Source organism: Agelaius tricolor, unplaced genomic scaffold (genome assembly GCF_023055355.1).
Source record: "Agelaius tricolor isolate 1412-34295 unplaced genomic scaffold, bAgeTri1.0.p SCAF_1, whole genome shotgun sequence".
Classification (NCBI taxonomy): domain Eukaryota; kingdom Metazoa; phylum Chordata; class Aves; order Passeriformes; family Icteridae; genus Agelaius; species Agelaius tricolor.
The window spans coordinates 18,323,090-18,340,068 of NW_027269261.1; the positions used below are offsets into that span (position 1 = coordinate 18,323,090).

Consider the following 16,979-nt stretch of genomic DNA (forward strand, 5'->3'; position numbering starts at 1 on the left):
ATTTAATTAAAAAGCTATAACATGAGTTTAATTACTTTTTTTTTCTCTGTGAGGAGGAAGCCACCACCCTGACAGATTGGGCATAAATGGCCACTTGCCTGAAAATGCTTAAATCAATTCCTCAGTGGAGGAATCACATTGAGAAAGGATATCCTTAGTGCTAAGAACATTCTCTAGTACTTTTCTAAATCAGTATATAACCTCCCACTTTTGGATGCCTAATTAAAACTATTTTTTGTTCGTGCAATGACCTAGACATACAGCCACACTTACAACTTCTTGGTTTTGTTTCATCCAAAATATTCCAGCACTGAATGATGAACTCATATAAGTTTGACACTGAGTGAAATACCATTTTTATGCCATTTTTCACTATTTTCTATTTTCAGTCTGTTAGAATGGTACTAATTTTAGCTAGCTATGTACCATTAAAATGTAGCATTCACTAATTTATTTCTTCCTGATGTGTTTCACACACCTAAAAAAGGTTTGATTTCTTCTTAGTAGTTTTTTTTTTTAATTCATGTTCTAAGTAACTCAAAATGTTTAGGAGATACAGTAATTCAATCTATATTTAGCACTACTAAAAGCACCACTGCTATAAAGCAATTTGTCTAAAGGTGATCCATGACCTCAAATATTTTCTTTGAAAGGAGAAGGTAAAAAAGAGAATGTTTAGGTTCTTTTCCCATTTTAAGCATACTATGTGGCTAGTGAAAAACTTTTCAATTCAGCTCCTATATACATATGTTCTCAGGTTCAACCACTCCTCAGGTTTGTACAGAGACAGAAATGTACCATATATAGTTTTTGTATTGTAAAAAGGTCACGATTAACAATAGATATTTGTGTGACCCAAATCATATCAACACACAGATTTCTACAGAAATACTTATTCTACTCAAATACTTACATATTATATGACATTTAACAAACAGGCTTGCTCTTTACTGAAAGCAAATCCTAAAGACGGACTATTGTCCATCTTTGTGGACAATAGTGTTTTTAATAAATAAACTCCAACAATTGTGTTTTTAATGTCTTTTCACTTGAGATCGTTTCTTGTCGCCATTCTGATGCACTGTTTTAGATACAATGGTCTGTTATTTTCTCTGACCGTGCCATTCTACGGAGCCTATAGAATCCAAGCCCAGTGTTCTAGATTGCATGGGGGTTTAGAAGAATTAAAAACTACTATGACAAAATTTTCAGAACTTGTCTGTCAGGTTTGTTTATCACTATTGATGATACAACCAAGCCACTTCTCAGAGCAACCCTTAACCAAAAAACTTAACCAAAAAAGTACTGAGGCATGGAGTATCCAGGCACAGATTGTAATAAAAAAGCCTAAAATAGTTGAAAACAAGAAGCATTTAAATCTGCATAGATTTTAGAATTCTGGCCTAGTACTAATGAGGAGACTGCTTTTCTGTCTGTAAATGGAGCCTAAATTTGGATATCCTGCATGTTCTATCCCCTTCCTGCTACTGTAGGATTCACAGATGTGTTTTTATGGATGTAAAAGAACTTGGCCCTGGCTCCTTGTTTCAGAGTTTATTTAGGGACCCATTGCAGATCAATTCTTCTAAATGTGGTTTGACCTTGTTGATAGTATCTGGTTTCCCATGGCAGTTGCAGAAGTTTACTACCCACTGCCTAAAGAAATACTTTTAAAGTCTGATTTAATTTGAATGCATATGTTTTTTCTTTGAATATTCCTTATTCTTGCTTTGTATGGGGAATAACAGTTTTGCCATCACCTCATCTACCACCTTTATAATTCCACAAACTGCAGCTGTGACAGCACTGAACCTTACCTTTTTGGTAACTTCAATGGTCTGGTTGGCCTGAAAGAAGAGAAAAAAAGAGAGTAATTGAGAATGCATGAAATATGCATGCACACACCAATTAGTTTAATTATTCTCATACGTAAGAAAATAAATTATAAAAATCAGATATTTTAGGATATGAATTATTTTGAAAGGCCTACAATCATATTCAATTGAGTCTTTGCAAACAAGTAGTTCAGAGAACAATTACAGCTACAGGCAGCTGGGTTTTCAAAAGTGGAATTTTATGCAGCTGATTTTTGGGATTACTATTCCTGAGGCTTTTCCAGTTTTCAACAAGAGACCAAATAAACTAATATGATAAAAATTCAATACTATTGAAAATCATTACAAAGTTTGCATATGATGGAAACAGACAACCATGAAAAACACCATGTTCTGAGTGTAATTCACAAAACTTCATAGTTGTCCTTTGTAATTTCATTACAAAAAATTATTTTGGCCATAAATTCTGTCTTGCCATAATACAGGAAGTAGAATGACATAGGATACCTCTATAAAATATTTTTATCCAAGTTTTTTGTTACTTCTTAAATGTCTAATATAAAGTATATTATTTTGAGAAGGAGGTAGCAAACCCAAGTGAGAATTATTCTTATCTAACACTGTTCATCGTGCACTTCAATTTCTTAGCTACTGGACCAGTAAGATTCACATAAATTTCACTTAAAAAAAAACCTTCATAAACAATCTGCAAGTCATTTCAAGAACGTGACATAAAATCCCTCCAAAGCTGTAACCATACAACGACTTCAGTTAAGTTATGGATTTGTTTTACCACCAAGGACACATTTAATATTACTTCTTTTAAAAAGTATGGAAAGCACTGAGTTAAGAAGCAGGTACCTGCATAATATAGATCACTTCGTAACATCACAATGAAGTTGCCAAAAGCATAGATTTGCATGCTTTCACACACAGATAAACAGGTCAGACTCCTCAGAGATTTTCAGAAAAACTTAATCCACTAAATAGAAATGAAATTTGCTGTTCTTCAAAGTAGTAAGAGTTGTTTACTACTACACAAGAGTAAGATTTGCTCTTTTCAGCCACAAGAAAATTGGAGAAAAGCAGATTCACCATTCTCTAGTTGCAGAGTAACTCAAGGATTAATGAAAGGTATAGACAAAGATTCTCAGTTGAATGCAGCCACAAAAGATTAAATTTATGAAGTGTCACCAACCTTCAGACTAGGTGCACAAATCTGACTTCCAGAGGTATAGAACATACCCAGTTTTCCAACTGATGCTAAAAGCTGCTGGTACCACTACAACAGACTCACCAGCAGCCAGAATGTAGAGAAACTCAACTAAACTGAGTTCTGAAATTACTTTGAACAGTAAATTACCCAAGGCTGAAAAGAAGCTGTGGCAGGCTTGGGGAACTGCTCATTGTCTGATCTACAGCCTCATCCACAAAATCAACTTTTCCCAACTCAGGCTAGACTGGAGGATCAGAAACCAGGTACTGAAGTCAGAACTCACTCAACTTGAATCTGAAGTGAATAGTAACAGGACTCTGGATGAAGAGAAATGTTTACACAGACAGTCCTTTTTATGAACTTTCACCAAGGCAGAGTACACACTGAATGTCCCTTCAAGACTGTATGGAAAAGGGGGCAAAGTCATAGTGCTGGGAATAACAATTTTTTAAACTGCAGCATAATCTCCTGGGTTTGATGAGAGAAAAATATAAGCAGACACACTTACTGTTAGTAAGGTATTTCAAACATTAATTTCTATCTTTCACTTGTAAAGATCTGAATTTCCATATATATTCAGCCATTTGTTTTTGTCTGTGCCATAATAGGCTCTGCCATGAGTAATAATATCAGGCAACACTTTGGCACAAGCAGAGCCACCCAACAACGATTAGTACAGGCTTTGTGTTTATGCTGACCTGTATAAAGGCTTCTATGACTTCCGGTTTATATTAGCAGATTAAATTGTTTTCTTCTGCATGGGGGCTACTTTAAAATTAAATTTGTCTAATTTGGTTTACACAAAGTGGGTAAAAATACCAACACAATTATTCCACATCCTCCCCCGGACCCATCAAAACCAAACTACATTTCCCTCTGTTTCCTCCACCTGCAAAATATATTCAGTGCTGAAGAAATGATGATGATTAAGTTCTTCAAAGCTAGGGAGGGTTAAAGGTCACACCTGCTATCAAACTGTTTTGTTTTGAAAAGCATACATTGAAAAAACCTGGGTACACCCGGGTAAATTCCAGCAGTGTAACCAATCCCTTGCAGCTGTTGTGATGACTTTATTATATTGGTCAATAGGAGAAGTTATCCCTGAAAACTACAACCCAAAATTCTTTAATTATGCTCTAAAATACAGAAATGCATGGCAAAACCAGATCTTTCCCACTTAATGAATGTTGCTGTATCTAATTTTTGAAGTATTATATTTTCATTGAGCCAGTTTAAACAACACTATCAGCCTCCAAAAAAAAGTGTGGACAAAGAGAGTCCTCATCAGTTTTCGTGAGAAAGAAGTTGTGAATTCCACTCTTTTGATGGGACAAAAGCCAAGTTGATCTGTGTATTAAATTACCTTTGTACTTAGTTCTCACAAGTCTGGTAGCAGAAAGTGACAATCACAGTTGGTGGTGACAAGACCAGCACAACCAAGTTACTGCACAAACTGCAGTCACTGATAAAATCTAATAAACACTCTGCAACAAGAGGAGAAAAGGGAAAGAGGAAGAAAAGGACAGGCTCTGTTCTAGCACCATTTACTGCAAGTGTCAGCCACTGCTCAACACATGCTTTGCTTCATCCTGTCCTTTCCTAGTGGCAAGTTTTGTCTGAACATCATAGAATTAAGAAATACATAAAGAAAAGATAAATTGATTGGTTAAAACTCCCAAATGTTTCTCAGTATGAAATGTATTTTGGATGCCCAGCATCCTACTGCGTAACATGCTGAAAAGGAGGAATGGTGTCTTTAAAAAAGGCTGCTGTAATATCAGTGAGTTTACTCTAGGAAATAACTGAGTATCAGGAGGATTAATCAGCTTTGGAGTGGACTACTACAGCTCCAATTATTCACCTTTCCAGCCTAAATAAGCACTTAACCTCAGGGTTCTACTGGTATTTTGAACAGTGATGCAGTAGAAATAATTTATTTCTTTGTGAACAAACCTACTCGAATAGGGGCAGTTCACAGGCGTAAAAAATATGATTGCTTTACATATTTTTCAATCTGAGAAAGATAATGACCAATGCTTGAGCTTCCTGGAGGGGAACATGTTGTGCCACATGGCAGCATCCTGACTTTGAGTTCCCAGGGAAGCCAAAGCCTCCTTTTGATTACAGCACTGAATGAGTTTTCTCATGGAAGTTAATAGGGTACATCAGAGAGGGGAGTTTGGTCCTAATTTCAAGTATCACACTGGAAAACAAGCTTTTGGAAATCCTATGTATTATTAAATCTAGTTCAGAACTTTCATGTCACCGGGACATCGCATGGCACAAGGCAATATTTCAAAACATGTTCCACAGCATGGGACTTAATAATAATACTATGGTTGATTTACTTCATATGCAGCGTGCTTCATAAATCTAATGCATTTAAGGGAAATACAAACCTGAATGTATCAGAGGACAACAAAAGTATCTAGATATTCCAAGGCATTCTTTTTCAGGCTTTCTTCACAAACCTCGGTTGTGAGAAAGGTTTCAATGTAAGCAACCCCTTGGCCTCACACCCCAAGGAATTAATGCTTGCTGCTTCCTTAGTGGGTGCAAGAAACCCTGCAGAAGGTAGCCATGAAATAGAAAATTAGGAAAACAGGCTGTGTTTTGAAGCATACTTTGAAGAGTTTTCTAGCAGTTGCGAAGCACCCATCATTTCAAAGAAGTGTTAAAAAGGCAGCTATCAATAACCTAAGAGGTTGAAAGAGATATTAATATGATTTTAAATAGGAACATTCCTGCTTACACTGACAGTAATGTCGGTTGGGGTCTTTTTTTGAGTCAGTTAAAAAGCATCAACACATTCCAAATCATAACTTTGTACTAACTTATCCAAACATTACCTTCCTAAAATTCCTATTACAATTCTGGATATTGCCCTGGCTAAACACTCGATTTCTGACTTATGCCATTTCACTTAGCTGCAATTAATTTCTATGTCACCAAGAGCAGATGTAGAGACTGGAACTTGGATATAGAAAGGCTTTTCCTCTTTTTTTTCCATGGAGGAACAACAAGCCAGTTAGACTTTAAGCTGAAATTAATGCCTACCAGCCTGACATGGGGCAGCACAAAGGCACTGTCTGTGATTGTTGTGCCCTATTTTTAGGTGTAAGGAAACAGCAAACAGCATTGGATAAATCTGAGACTGTGTCAGTGTGGGTGCTTCTCCTCTGTTTCATTCTGGGAGACATGAGCTAAGGGAAATGGAGGCTGCTCCTCCAGCACTGTCATTTTGGTGCTGAGCTGCAAAAAATTTTGAAAATAAATGCACAGCTTACTGATATTTATCATAAAATGATTTACTCAATATAGAATCACAGAATATCCCGAGATGGAAGGAACCCATTAAGATCACTGAAGTCCAACTCCTGGCCCTACACAGGGCAACAGATTCATTTTGCACTCTTGCTTTTCACTTAAAGATTCACTGGAGGCAAAAATGGTACATTGCAATAAATAGCTGAAAAAAAAAAAGACTCTTCTGTCCAAGGATTATGAGGTGTTTAACCTCAATGCTTTACTTTGCCAGAGGGAAACTATTCCCTTTGTTGGTAGATCTGGTTACCAGAAGTGATAAAACATAGCTTTTGGTCATTATTATACTCCTGGATAAGCTAAATCCCTGCAGGACAGAATGAGATATGCATCATATTGTACATTCTCCATCAGAACATACAATACAAACTAAATCCCTGAACGGGAAGAAAATCCTTGTGTTTTCAGAATGTCATTGACCCAATTTGAATTGCTCCTAAATATCAAGTTAGCTTTTGCTGTTACATCAGATGTAGCACCTATGTGCTTTATCATTTTAACAATCACTCAGACAACAAATCCAACAGATTAGATTGCCAAAAAAGTTTTTATAAGCCTCCCAATTTAATTTTTTTGCTACGATGAGCAGTTTTCCATTATTTTAATAATGAATTTTATCTAGATTTTTTTTAAACATGCAGTGTTCATTGTAATTGTCTGCACTTAGTTTTACTTGTTTGGATCTCTAAGGAACAGGACAACCCACAGCAAAATGATCTTGTAGAGGAGAGAGAGAATTCCATTTTTTGGTAAGTTGCTTTTTTAAGGTTTTATTAAAACAAAGAAGATTGCAACTTACTTTCATGGGTTTTCCCCATATAAAATATCAAGGAATAATCCAAAAGGATTTAATATTTTTTAATGTCTAAATTATCAGGGTGAAATTATCTGAAACTAACTGCTATTTCATCCATTAAAATGTCAATGTTGCAACTTCTCTTAATGTTGTACACATGACTGTTCTTTTGCTTAAAATTAAGCAAAATGCAACTTAGCAGACCAAAAATCAATATGCTATTTGGCAACTGTATTACAGATGTCAATTCACATTTTTACAGTTGAGACATCAAGTTTTATAAAAGTTCCCATCTGCTTTTCTTGCTGTGTTCTTACTTACCTCTTCAGTTCCAAGTGAGCATCTGCTCTACTTTCACAGCAAATAGGAGCAAATAAGATTGCCTTTCTGTGAAGAAAGCAACTGTAAGGAAGGTGTTAACAATAAAATAATTGTCTGAGCGATTCTTGCTCTTACTGATTTAAATTCAGCGTAGAAATTTAAGCTTTACTGACCTACAGCGTGCCTACTGGATAAAACTCCATGGAGTGAAGCAAACCCTATATCCTTAACTAAGCCAGCATTTCACTCACTCACTTTCTGCTATATAATCAATATTAAACTTTATTAACCTACTCTGCAAAACTAACAGGGAGTTTTGACACCTCTCATGGACAAAACTCTGGCTCATGCCAGATTACAACGGGGAAATATGTTTCCATCATGGCACCAGAGATGGAAAAGGTCACTGCAATCCTATTAAGAAGCTAAATGTATTCTCATTTGCAAGTTTAGTAACAGTGCTGTGACGAATGTCCTAAGAAGATGGGTTGAGGACTTTGGACTTGTCTAATTTGGAGAAAAGGAAGCTGAGCAGTGACCTTATTGCTCTCTACAGCTTCCTGAGGCAGGGAAGTGGAGAGGTGATCTCTTCTCCCTGGAATCCAGTGCTGGGACATGCAGGAATGGTTCAAAGCTGAGCCAGGGGATATTTAGACTGGACACTTCTTTATCTAGAAGGTGGTCAAACACCTAACCAGACCTTCTTAGGAAGGTGCTGATGTCCCAGTCCTGTCAGTGTTCAAGAGGCTTTTGGACAATGCCCTTAACAAGATGCTTTAACTGGGTCAGCCCTGAATGGGTCAGGTGATCCTTGCAGGTCCCTCCCAACTGAAACAGTCTAATTTATTCTAACCCTGTATAATTCATTATATGCTAAAATTAAAACTTCTATAAACTTATAACAGGTCATTTGAAACTGAAATGATCCTATTATAATCAACTCCAAGGCTGGGGGTATTGTTGGGTTTTTCCACCCGCTCCTTTTTCTCACTGCTCTATAGGGATGGTATCCACATATGAGCCCAGGATTTACTGACCAAATCTTCAGTTAAAGGCTCCTCAGAAACCCATTTTTGCAATACTGACTTCTAATGTCTTTCCTCTTTTATCTTTACAACTGACTAAGTATTATCAACCACTAGGAAAGCTGGCTCTTTTCCTTTATAGCATCTACTTGGTTCACCTATCTTGAAAAGGAATTAAATCATCTTCTCTGTAGGAAAATCTGAGAGCATATGAAGGAGACAAGTAATATGGACTCTCCAAACACTTTTCTTGTATTCTTCTTTCCCTAAACTTTTCTCCAACGACTAGTAGCCACTTTTAAACACTGCTCCAAAACTATCAACAAGACTGCCATCAAGCATACTTCAACTGGATTCTCCCTGCTTTAAATGACCAAGTTTATAAATTTAAAGTACAATTTAAAGTATATACTTCTTCAAAAGGTTTAATTGAAGCTATATACATATTCCTTAAACTTTTGAAGCACTGAATGCAGGACTATGTAGAGCACTGCCTGGCAAATTAAACAAAAGTTCTGATCTATTAAAGAGAATTTAAAAAAAGCTTAGTAAAATACCACCATGAATCATTATTTGAAAACAAGCCAACAACTAATTTGTAGCAGACTAATATTATTTCAAGATCTTTCACAAGTCTAAAACCATTAGTCTTTTCTCTTTTCTTGGTAATTACAGTGAAATTAATAGATATGTTTTGGGATTTAAATGATGACTAGAGTAGTTTTCAACATTTTTACTGGCAAAAAAGTCCCTTCCTTATTTCAAAGCTGTTTTTATCACACTTCCCAGTTGAATGGAGCAACACAAGGTTATGGCCACATCTTGGATTTCTCTGACAAACAGGAAATTAACATGACTCAAGGAATCACAACATACACAGAAGAAAACCCCCATCTCATGATACCACCAAGAATGAAAATGTCCAGGAGTGCCTATTTTTATGATGGCATCTGTCCACGCAGGCTGAAGTACATGTTCCTGTAAGTATTAAAGACTGATATTAAGCACATGGAAGTTTGGCTCTGGAGTGGGGAGACTTGGAGTGTCATAAATCACACTGATACATGCTTCAGTCTTCCTTCCTGTATAGATATAAAACTTTGTGATCATAAGCTACCAGGGAGTTCAGTTTTGCTCTCAGAAAACCTTCTTTGTCCAGAGAACTTTTCTAAAGATAGACTAAAAGCACTTAAAATTTCTCCAGATTATTCATCTAACCATGGGGACAAACAATAGTTTTTACCTTTCTGATCATTTACTCTCTTGGAGCAAATGAAAATACTGTTACTTCAGATCTTTGTTCTAAATTTAGTCAAATATTTCTCTTCAGTGTTGAAGTCCTGTTCCAATATCTGTGAATTTAGTAATTTATATCACTTTTAAGTGATATAAAACAAATGTCTATTCAACACAATTAATATATTTAAAAGGATTTAATATGTAATTGCACAAAGAAGGCTCTCTAGCTTTTGCTAGTGCTAATGAAAACTTGTACATATATAATGCAACATTATCTTTTGGATCTCCTGACATGAAATTTGTTTTGTATGCTCAGTAAAAAGCAAGCAAAAAAAAGGAAATATTTACTGAACCTTTAAGAGCTAAATACATCCAGTATGGTACCTAAAACCCCCAAAAAGCGCTCTAGGATTGAACAGACTATAAAACAGATTTAACATAATCCATGTTCAGCAAAATGTTTGCAAAAGTTCATCCATTTGACAGAATAAACTAAACATCTTACAAACTGGAAAGGTAACATAAGAATTTTGAGGCAAGGGATCCTATTCACATGCTAGAAAATATGGGAGAAGTGGAAGAAGTGATGCAAATCAGCTTTTCCAGTCCAGTACATAAATCTATTTATGATTTTACTAGAAAAGAACCAAACCAATCCTAATTTGCCAATAGTGAGACTAAGCTCTCTGAAATATCAGCAGGATTTCTAGTTGTAACTTCCCTTACCTCCATTGATCTGTCAGTGGTACCAACTCATTTCTATTTTGCATTGATAGTCCAGTTTTTAAGAGATTTCTTTATTCAGTAGAATCTCGTTGTAATTTTTGTGTAGCAAAATCAATGCCAAATTGCTCAGGTACCCTCTGTATTTCCCTCTTGCACTGTGTTTAGGCGTTTTGTTTTGTTTTGCTGTTCAAGCACCACTGACCAATTAAAAGTGTGGACATCTACTATTATTCACTAGGAGATGAAGACAACATTGAAATTATCAGAGAGGAAGAACAAGTGATTTTAGAAGGAGTTAGAGACAGAAATAATGATGGTAACTCATAAAGAGCTTTCTAAAGGTGATGTTGATAATTTGCACTTTCCCCCATCAGAAGGATGCACTTTCCCCCATCAGAAGAAAGACTCAAAACTTTTATGTAGGAATATGCAAATCTTTCAAAACCCATCTCTTAAAGAGTGATGTAAATCAGGTCATTGGCCATGCATAGTTTAGACTGTTGCTCTTTGTTTACTGGTGTTGTCTTATTCACATTTGAATAAGACATTTACTACAACGTCCTACTAAATTAAAAGTACATGAAAACAACCATACATCATCAAAATATTCCAACAAACTGACATAATTTTGGATGTTGTGGGTTTTTTCTAAGTGCATATAAATGCTCAGTTTTAAAAGTCATCTCAAACCCCACGCCAATTAGTCCTTTTCCAGAATGAGCACAGCTGATGGTGGTTTTCCAGTCAATTTAGTACAAAAGAAAGGAGCCATATTTTTATGGTTCCCCTCCCATAAAGCTGAGTTTCCCGCAGCTTTACATCTTCTAAGGACAGCAGTTCAAAGGCCCAGCAGATTGCTAGTTATGAGTGAGCTCCTCTGTTGTTCAGGGAAAGGTGAGGGATACAGGGCACAGGAAATTCAAGCACACACAGGACCTGAATTTCCTAAGGAGCAGAATCTACACAGCAATATACAGCCAGGCTGGTCCTCAGCTGCACTCACACCAAAGCACCAAGCACCACCTCCCCATGGCAAAACTGCTTGATTCCAAACAACCTGAAGTCAAGACAAACACTAATATTTAATTAGTACAATTCCAAAGCCTGCAAAAATCCCCTGGACAGCTCAAAATGACAGGTTTTTTTTTAAATGCACTTAATACTTTCTTAGCCATGCTATTTTTAATTTGATCAGCCACCAAATTATAAATGGCATTTTTATTTGCATTCTACTCTCTGTGTGTCAGCTCTTTGCTTTCAGTTCCAGAAAGTGCAGCAAGTTGTTTCAACAGCCAACAATGCACAGTATTTATCATGGGAAGAGTAAATGAATTAATAAAACCAGAATAAAACTCTTAAGGTATCACACTCAGAGATCATGCAAGACTAAAAATAAAAATGTGTGAAAATGAAGAAGCACAGCTTAAATTAGACTGACATGAAAAAGTATTTCAAAGAAAGAAAAAAACCCAGTTCATTTGGTCACAGGGAAAACCTACTTTTCCACACGGGCTCAACAGAGGATCCCACATATGGACTCAGATGGATGCATGAGATGGCTTCACATTCCTTTTCTTTTTTCTCAACTACATCAAAATCCCAAGTATGCCATTGGGTTGTTAATGCTTCATAATAAGGAGAACTCCTACTCTGGCATAGAAAAAATGGCTTAAATGAGAACAGAGAAAGAATTTATATTATTTCAGGAACTCCTGATCTATAACGTGAACCAAAAGATTTGCAACACTCTGAACAATGAATGAAATGATGGTCCCAGCTTTTGCTTTTTAGTTGCTAAAGGTTGATAAAACATTTCAGAAATCCCACTTCCAGAAATCTGACCTGAAGGTTTCTTCTTAAAGATTCCTGTTTTTAATCTTCTTAGGGGAAGGCAGAAAGGTTCCTTTATTAATTTTTAATCATTATATGCACATGTATTTTGTACAAAAGACATTAGTATACAGTTCATATAAAAAGTGAAAACTAAAATATCTTTTAATGCATCAAAAAAAGCAGACGCTAACAACTTTCAAAATAGGATAGGTTGTTAAAAAAGCTCAGTGGAAAAATTTTTGTGAACAGTTCATGTTGCTGAACTGAGGCTATTTGAAAATATTTTATACATGTGTATATGCAAAATCAGCTCCGCAAGCCATGCAGAATGTACTAGATAACCATTATCCTTTTCCTGGAATCAAGCAGGGAAAGCAGTTTCATAACAAAGTCTTGTTATTAAGATTGGTATTTGACAAACATTTCCTTGCTTTTTGAAAAATCAGAGGAGATTTTATTTTTTTCTGGTTCTAATCTTTATGCCAAATAACTAGAAAGAAAAATCTAAAATGGGTAAGAGGCAGCTGTAGTGTTCTATCCTCACTTCACAGGTTTTTCATTTCTACAGAGCTTTGTTTTAAAGTATTAAATAAAGTGTAAGTATTCACTTGTGTCTGCAATACTGTCTGAACAGTGTGTGGTACAGAACGCCGAGACAGAGCAGAACCCAGAGTCCCAGAACCATCACATAAATCTGCAATGCCGAAACACTTCAAAAGAAGGTTTAAATCAAACTAAAAGCAAGATGTACAAAAAGTCTGAATGTTTTACCAGTTTCCTGATGCTGTCTTTTGCCTTCTTCAGAATATAAATTGGTCTAACAAGCAAAAGCTTTGAATTCAGCAATTTAAACTAAGCTTTAGGAGCTAAAACCTCCAAAGTAGGCTGGTTGGGGATGAGGAGCAATTCTTAAATTTTATCCAAAGTAAGGATTCTGTGGGGCTTTAAACAGATTTTACTTTCCTGTTCCAGCTTGAGATGATTGCATGATCATGGGGAGATCATTCCATATATCCTTTCAGCCTGTTTTTTTACCACAGATAATTCAGATGCTTTTCAGAACAGTTTTCCTTACTTGTCTGCCGTAGTCAAAAGCATCAACAGTATAGTCTAAAAAAGTAAACAGTGGGTGACACAAAGCAGGTTCACCCTGATCCAAGAGGGCTTGTTTGAATTTATTGGATTGATACTGTGAAAGTGCAAGCACTGCATAAACTGGCAGTCTGGAGCATTTTCCTTAGCAGCGGCACCAGCAGTTCCTTCACAGCTCCCTGACCTCTTCTGCCCTACCTTTTATTTCTGAGTCCACAGACCTAAGCTTTCTAAATTTTATCATCAGAGAGATTCCAGTAGAGTTGACATCAAGATTAAGAGGCACACAGGTAGCTTTTAACTGGTGTTTTCCCACCAAAAACTTCCCATACATGTCTGAAGGAAGCAATCCAATTTGGCCCCAGAGATATCACAATTGTTATTACGTGCCTTCCTCAATCCTGAGACAACTTCCTAAATGATCTCTGCACATCCTTCCTCTGCCACTCCTACTGATATGTATACATTCCTATATGAAGAAGCGGTTTTGAAAAATACCAGGAAAGATTGTAAGAGTTTTCTGGCTTTTTAAAAATGCTACTATTTAGTTCTTCTAGAGAACTATGCAACTGTTCACTATTTATTTCATCCTCCTTTCATCCCACTAAGCATGCTACTGGGCTGCACATTTTTACTTTTCCCTAGGGACTCCTAACTCAGTGCTTCCAGTCATTAGGGATCAATTTTCATGCTTCTTTCACAGTCTTACTTGCTTGGTTTCCCCTATTTCTACCCACCCTGATGAAGGCTGCTGATGACTACAGAAGCTGCAGCAAAGGAGGGGCAGTAACTCATATCTTCCAGGGTGTCCCAGCCCCCAGGTTTCTTGAGATACATAAGTGCATTCCAACAAAAACGGATACTTCAGCATGAGCTCTCCAAAGGGGCAGGATAGAGGAACAAAAAAACCATCCAACAGTACTGAAGAGAATTAAATGTGCCATGCTTGTACACAGGTAAATTTAGAAATGGTTAGAGCAAATCAAACCTCAAGACAACTGCATTGTGATATGGAGAGATGGCTGGAATTTCCCAGGGAGTGTTTGTGTGATCAAGATATTATGGCCACTGAAATAAGGAAGTATGAACCTGTTCACATAAGCTACTTCTTAAATATGGGCACAAACCAACACAAGAAACTTTACTCAAGATCTTCCAACCTCAGAAAAACATCTAAAAAACATCAGAATCATTACAACCAAATGTTGACCTCTTTTACCTATTTTTACAATAGAATTTTTTACCACAATCATCCTGCAAAACACCAACCACTAAAAATATTTCCTTTTATGCTACAGAATGTTTTCACCAACCTAAAAAAATTATCAGTTGTCCAGACTCTCAAGATGCAGTGGATAGATGATGTTTCCATGTAATTTAGTTAAACTTCAAAGCTGAACCCTCTACAAAATTCCAGATCCAGCCAGCTTTAAGAGGATAGGACAAGTGTGGCATTATTTCAATTAGTCTTTACTCACTCCAATCTGCAATGATATACCAGAGCCACCTTCCTTTAATATTAGGTCACTGACAAATGTTAAGCCTTGGGCTTCAAAACCTGACAAAGCCTGTTGTGCTGAAACAATTGGTTACCTACCCAGAGCTGTAAGCATCGGTGATACAGTCTGCAGAGTGTTCACCCTCCTGTATCTAATCACAACTTTTCCCCCTTCTTAAAATTATAACAATATTTGAATTCATTTTTTTAAAGAAAGAAGCTAAATTAAGTGTTGTTTGACTACATACTGAATTTAACTAATGTAGAGTATAAGAACCTGCATTTTAAATAACCCTGTTGAAACACGCACATTTCATAAAGCTGGATGATTTCCAATGAACCTTGTAATAAAAATACCTGGAGAAGCTGCTGTGCAGATTATAAGCTCAAACTGCAATAAAATTAAGAGTGTGCAACAATGATCACATTGAAATATCACAGAAGTCTTACTCTTCTGTTTACAGGAAGTGACCCGAACACGTAAAAAATAAATACACATTTATCACCCTCTCCTTTTCAGCCCTGCCAAGGAGCTTCAAATGAGGCAGTTTGCTTCCTCCTCAGTGCACATCCATCCACCTGCAAGACTGCATCCAGTTGCTCCCAGTTTTTACCATCTCCCACATGTCTACATTGACAGTGGCCTTTCTGGGTGATAACTTCACAATGCAATGACAGACTATTGTATTTAGACACACCTTGCTGAGTATGAAGAGAGAAAAGAAGTCTTTGGTTCCATGCTAAGTGATAGTCAGATCAGTGTACACTGTCCATTACTGCAGCCATGGGCAGTTTACAGAGTGAAAAGGCATGGAAGCAGTACAGCAATCATTTGATAGGGATATGCAGGGTATGCTAACAGATAGAGCTGGTTAAATAAGTATAGGTGCTTTAAAGGTTGGATTGCATCTTTCGACTGCTAGCAGTAAGACAAACCATTTATCATAAATCATTGTTCATAATTTCTGTACATTTTTGTAGAAGTGTATGGTATGGCAAGGAAGATGAAAAAACAGTGTCTTGGCTCAAGAGCCCAATCAGAGCAGTTCAAACATTTTTTGCATCTGTGAAGCATGACTGAAAACAATTTTTTATCATATCCAGAAGAAATTTTCACTGTTTTTATTTCTACACTAAAGCCAGAAACCCAGACTATGGATGGCATTTGTTCCCTTCCTCATGACTATGGAATACAGATGAAGTTTAACAACCCTGATGCACAGGGAGAAAAACAGTGAAATCAATGCAACCATTCCAACAGTTTGAAAAGTATGATGATCCTACAATAGTTCAACTTCCCTCATACCTTTGCATACAAAATTATACAATGTCTTTGCTTGACGAATGGGGTGGAAAATACATGTCTGATTATAAGCAGTTTTGACAACTAAGATTTTTTCCATTTCTAAGTGGAATAACTGGCAGGAGAACGCTGATTTGTGCTCTGTGTTATCATCCCTATTTTCATCTGCTTTTATCTTAGGGGAAAAAAGCTTTATTCACTTTGAGTTTTTCCACGTTACATGTTTTTCCCCATCTGATATTTTTAGGAGTTTAAAATTAGCTCATATATTTCATAAAGACAAAATCATTGTAACTGACCGAGAAACACTTACAGCTCTTGTATATGTTCTTGTATATGGGTGTAGATGTTGGATAACAGGGAGAAGGGTATTTTTAATGCTCCCATGAAAATCCACCCCTTTTAGCCCAACTGCAACTCAGAAAAAATAATAACATTGCTTAAAAGCTTCAGGGTGTCTTCCTTCAATGGGAATTTGCTTTTTAGAAATTGCTTCTTAGATTGGCTGATTTTGCCCAGGACCAGGAGGCTGTAGAAGATTGTTCTTGTGTTTGTTGCTCCCTGAAGCTCTGGAACTCCAAAGCTAACAAATACAAAGAGGCAGATTCCTATGAAATAGAGAACAGAAAGGACTAAAACCTAGAGCAATCCCAAATTCCTCAATCTGAGCACAATTTTGAAGTTTAGCAGATAACCTACACTGAAAAGACATGAGGGCAACCCACGGAACCAGCTGACCTGACAAAGAAAAAACACCCTGAACATTTGAGA

General features: G+C 36.6%; 1 protein-coding gene across 7 annotated transcripts in view; it reads right to left on the bottom strand.

Annotated features, from left to right (window-relative positions):
* Positions 1-16,979, bottom strand: part of DISP1 (dispatched RND transporter family member 1) — an 87,754-nt gene that overhangs the window by 13,892 nt on the left and 56,883 nt on the right. For 2 of the 7 annotated variants that reach the window (XM_071425484.1, XM_071425455.1), the window contains exons 3-4: positions 7,493-7,573; positions 1,818-1,847 (exon numbers count right to left, since the gene is read on the bottom strand). In XM_071425484.1, the coding sequence (XP_071281585.1) occupies positions 1,818-1,847; positions 7,493-7,573 (111 nt within the window). Of the gene's footprint in view, positions 1-1,817; positions 1,848-5,450; positions 6,125-7,492; positions 7,574-11,981; positions 12,135-16,979 lie in introns of those variants that run through there. The other 5 variants (XM_071425492.1, XM_071425475.1, XM_071425465.1 and 2 more) reach the window with 4 other exon arrangements.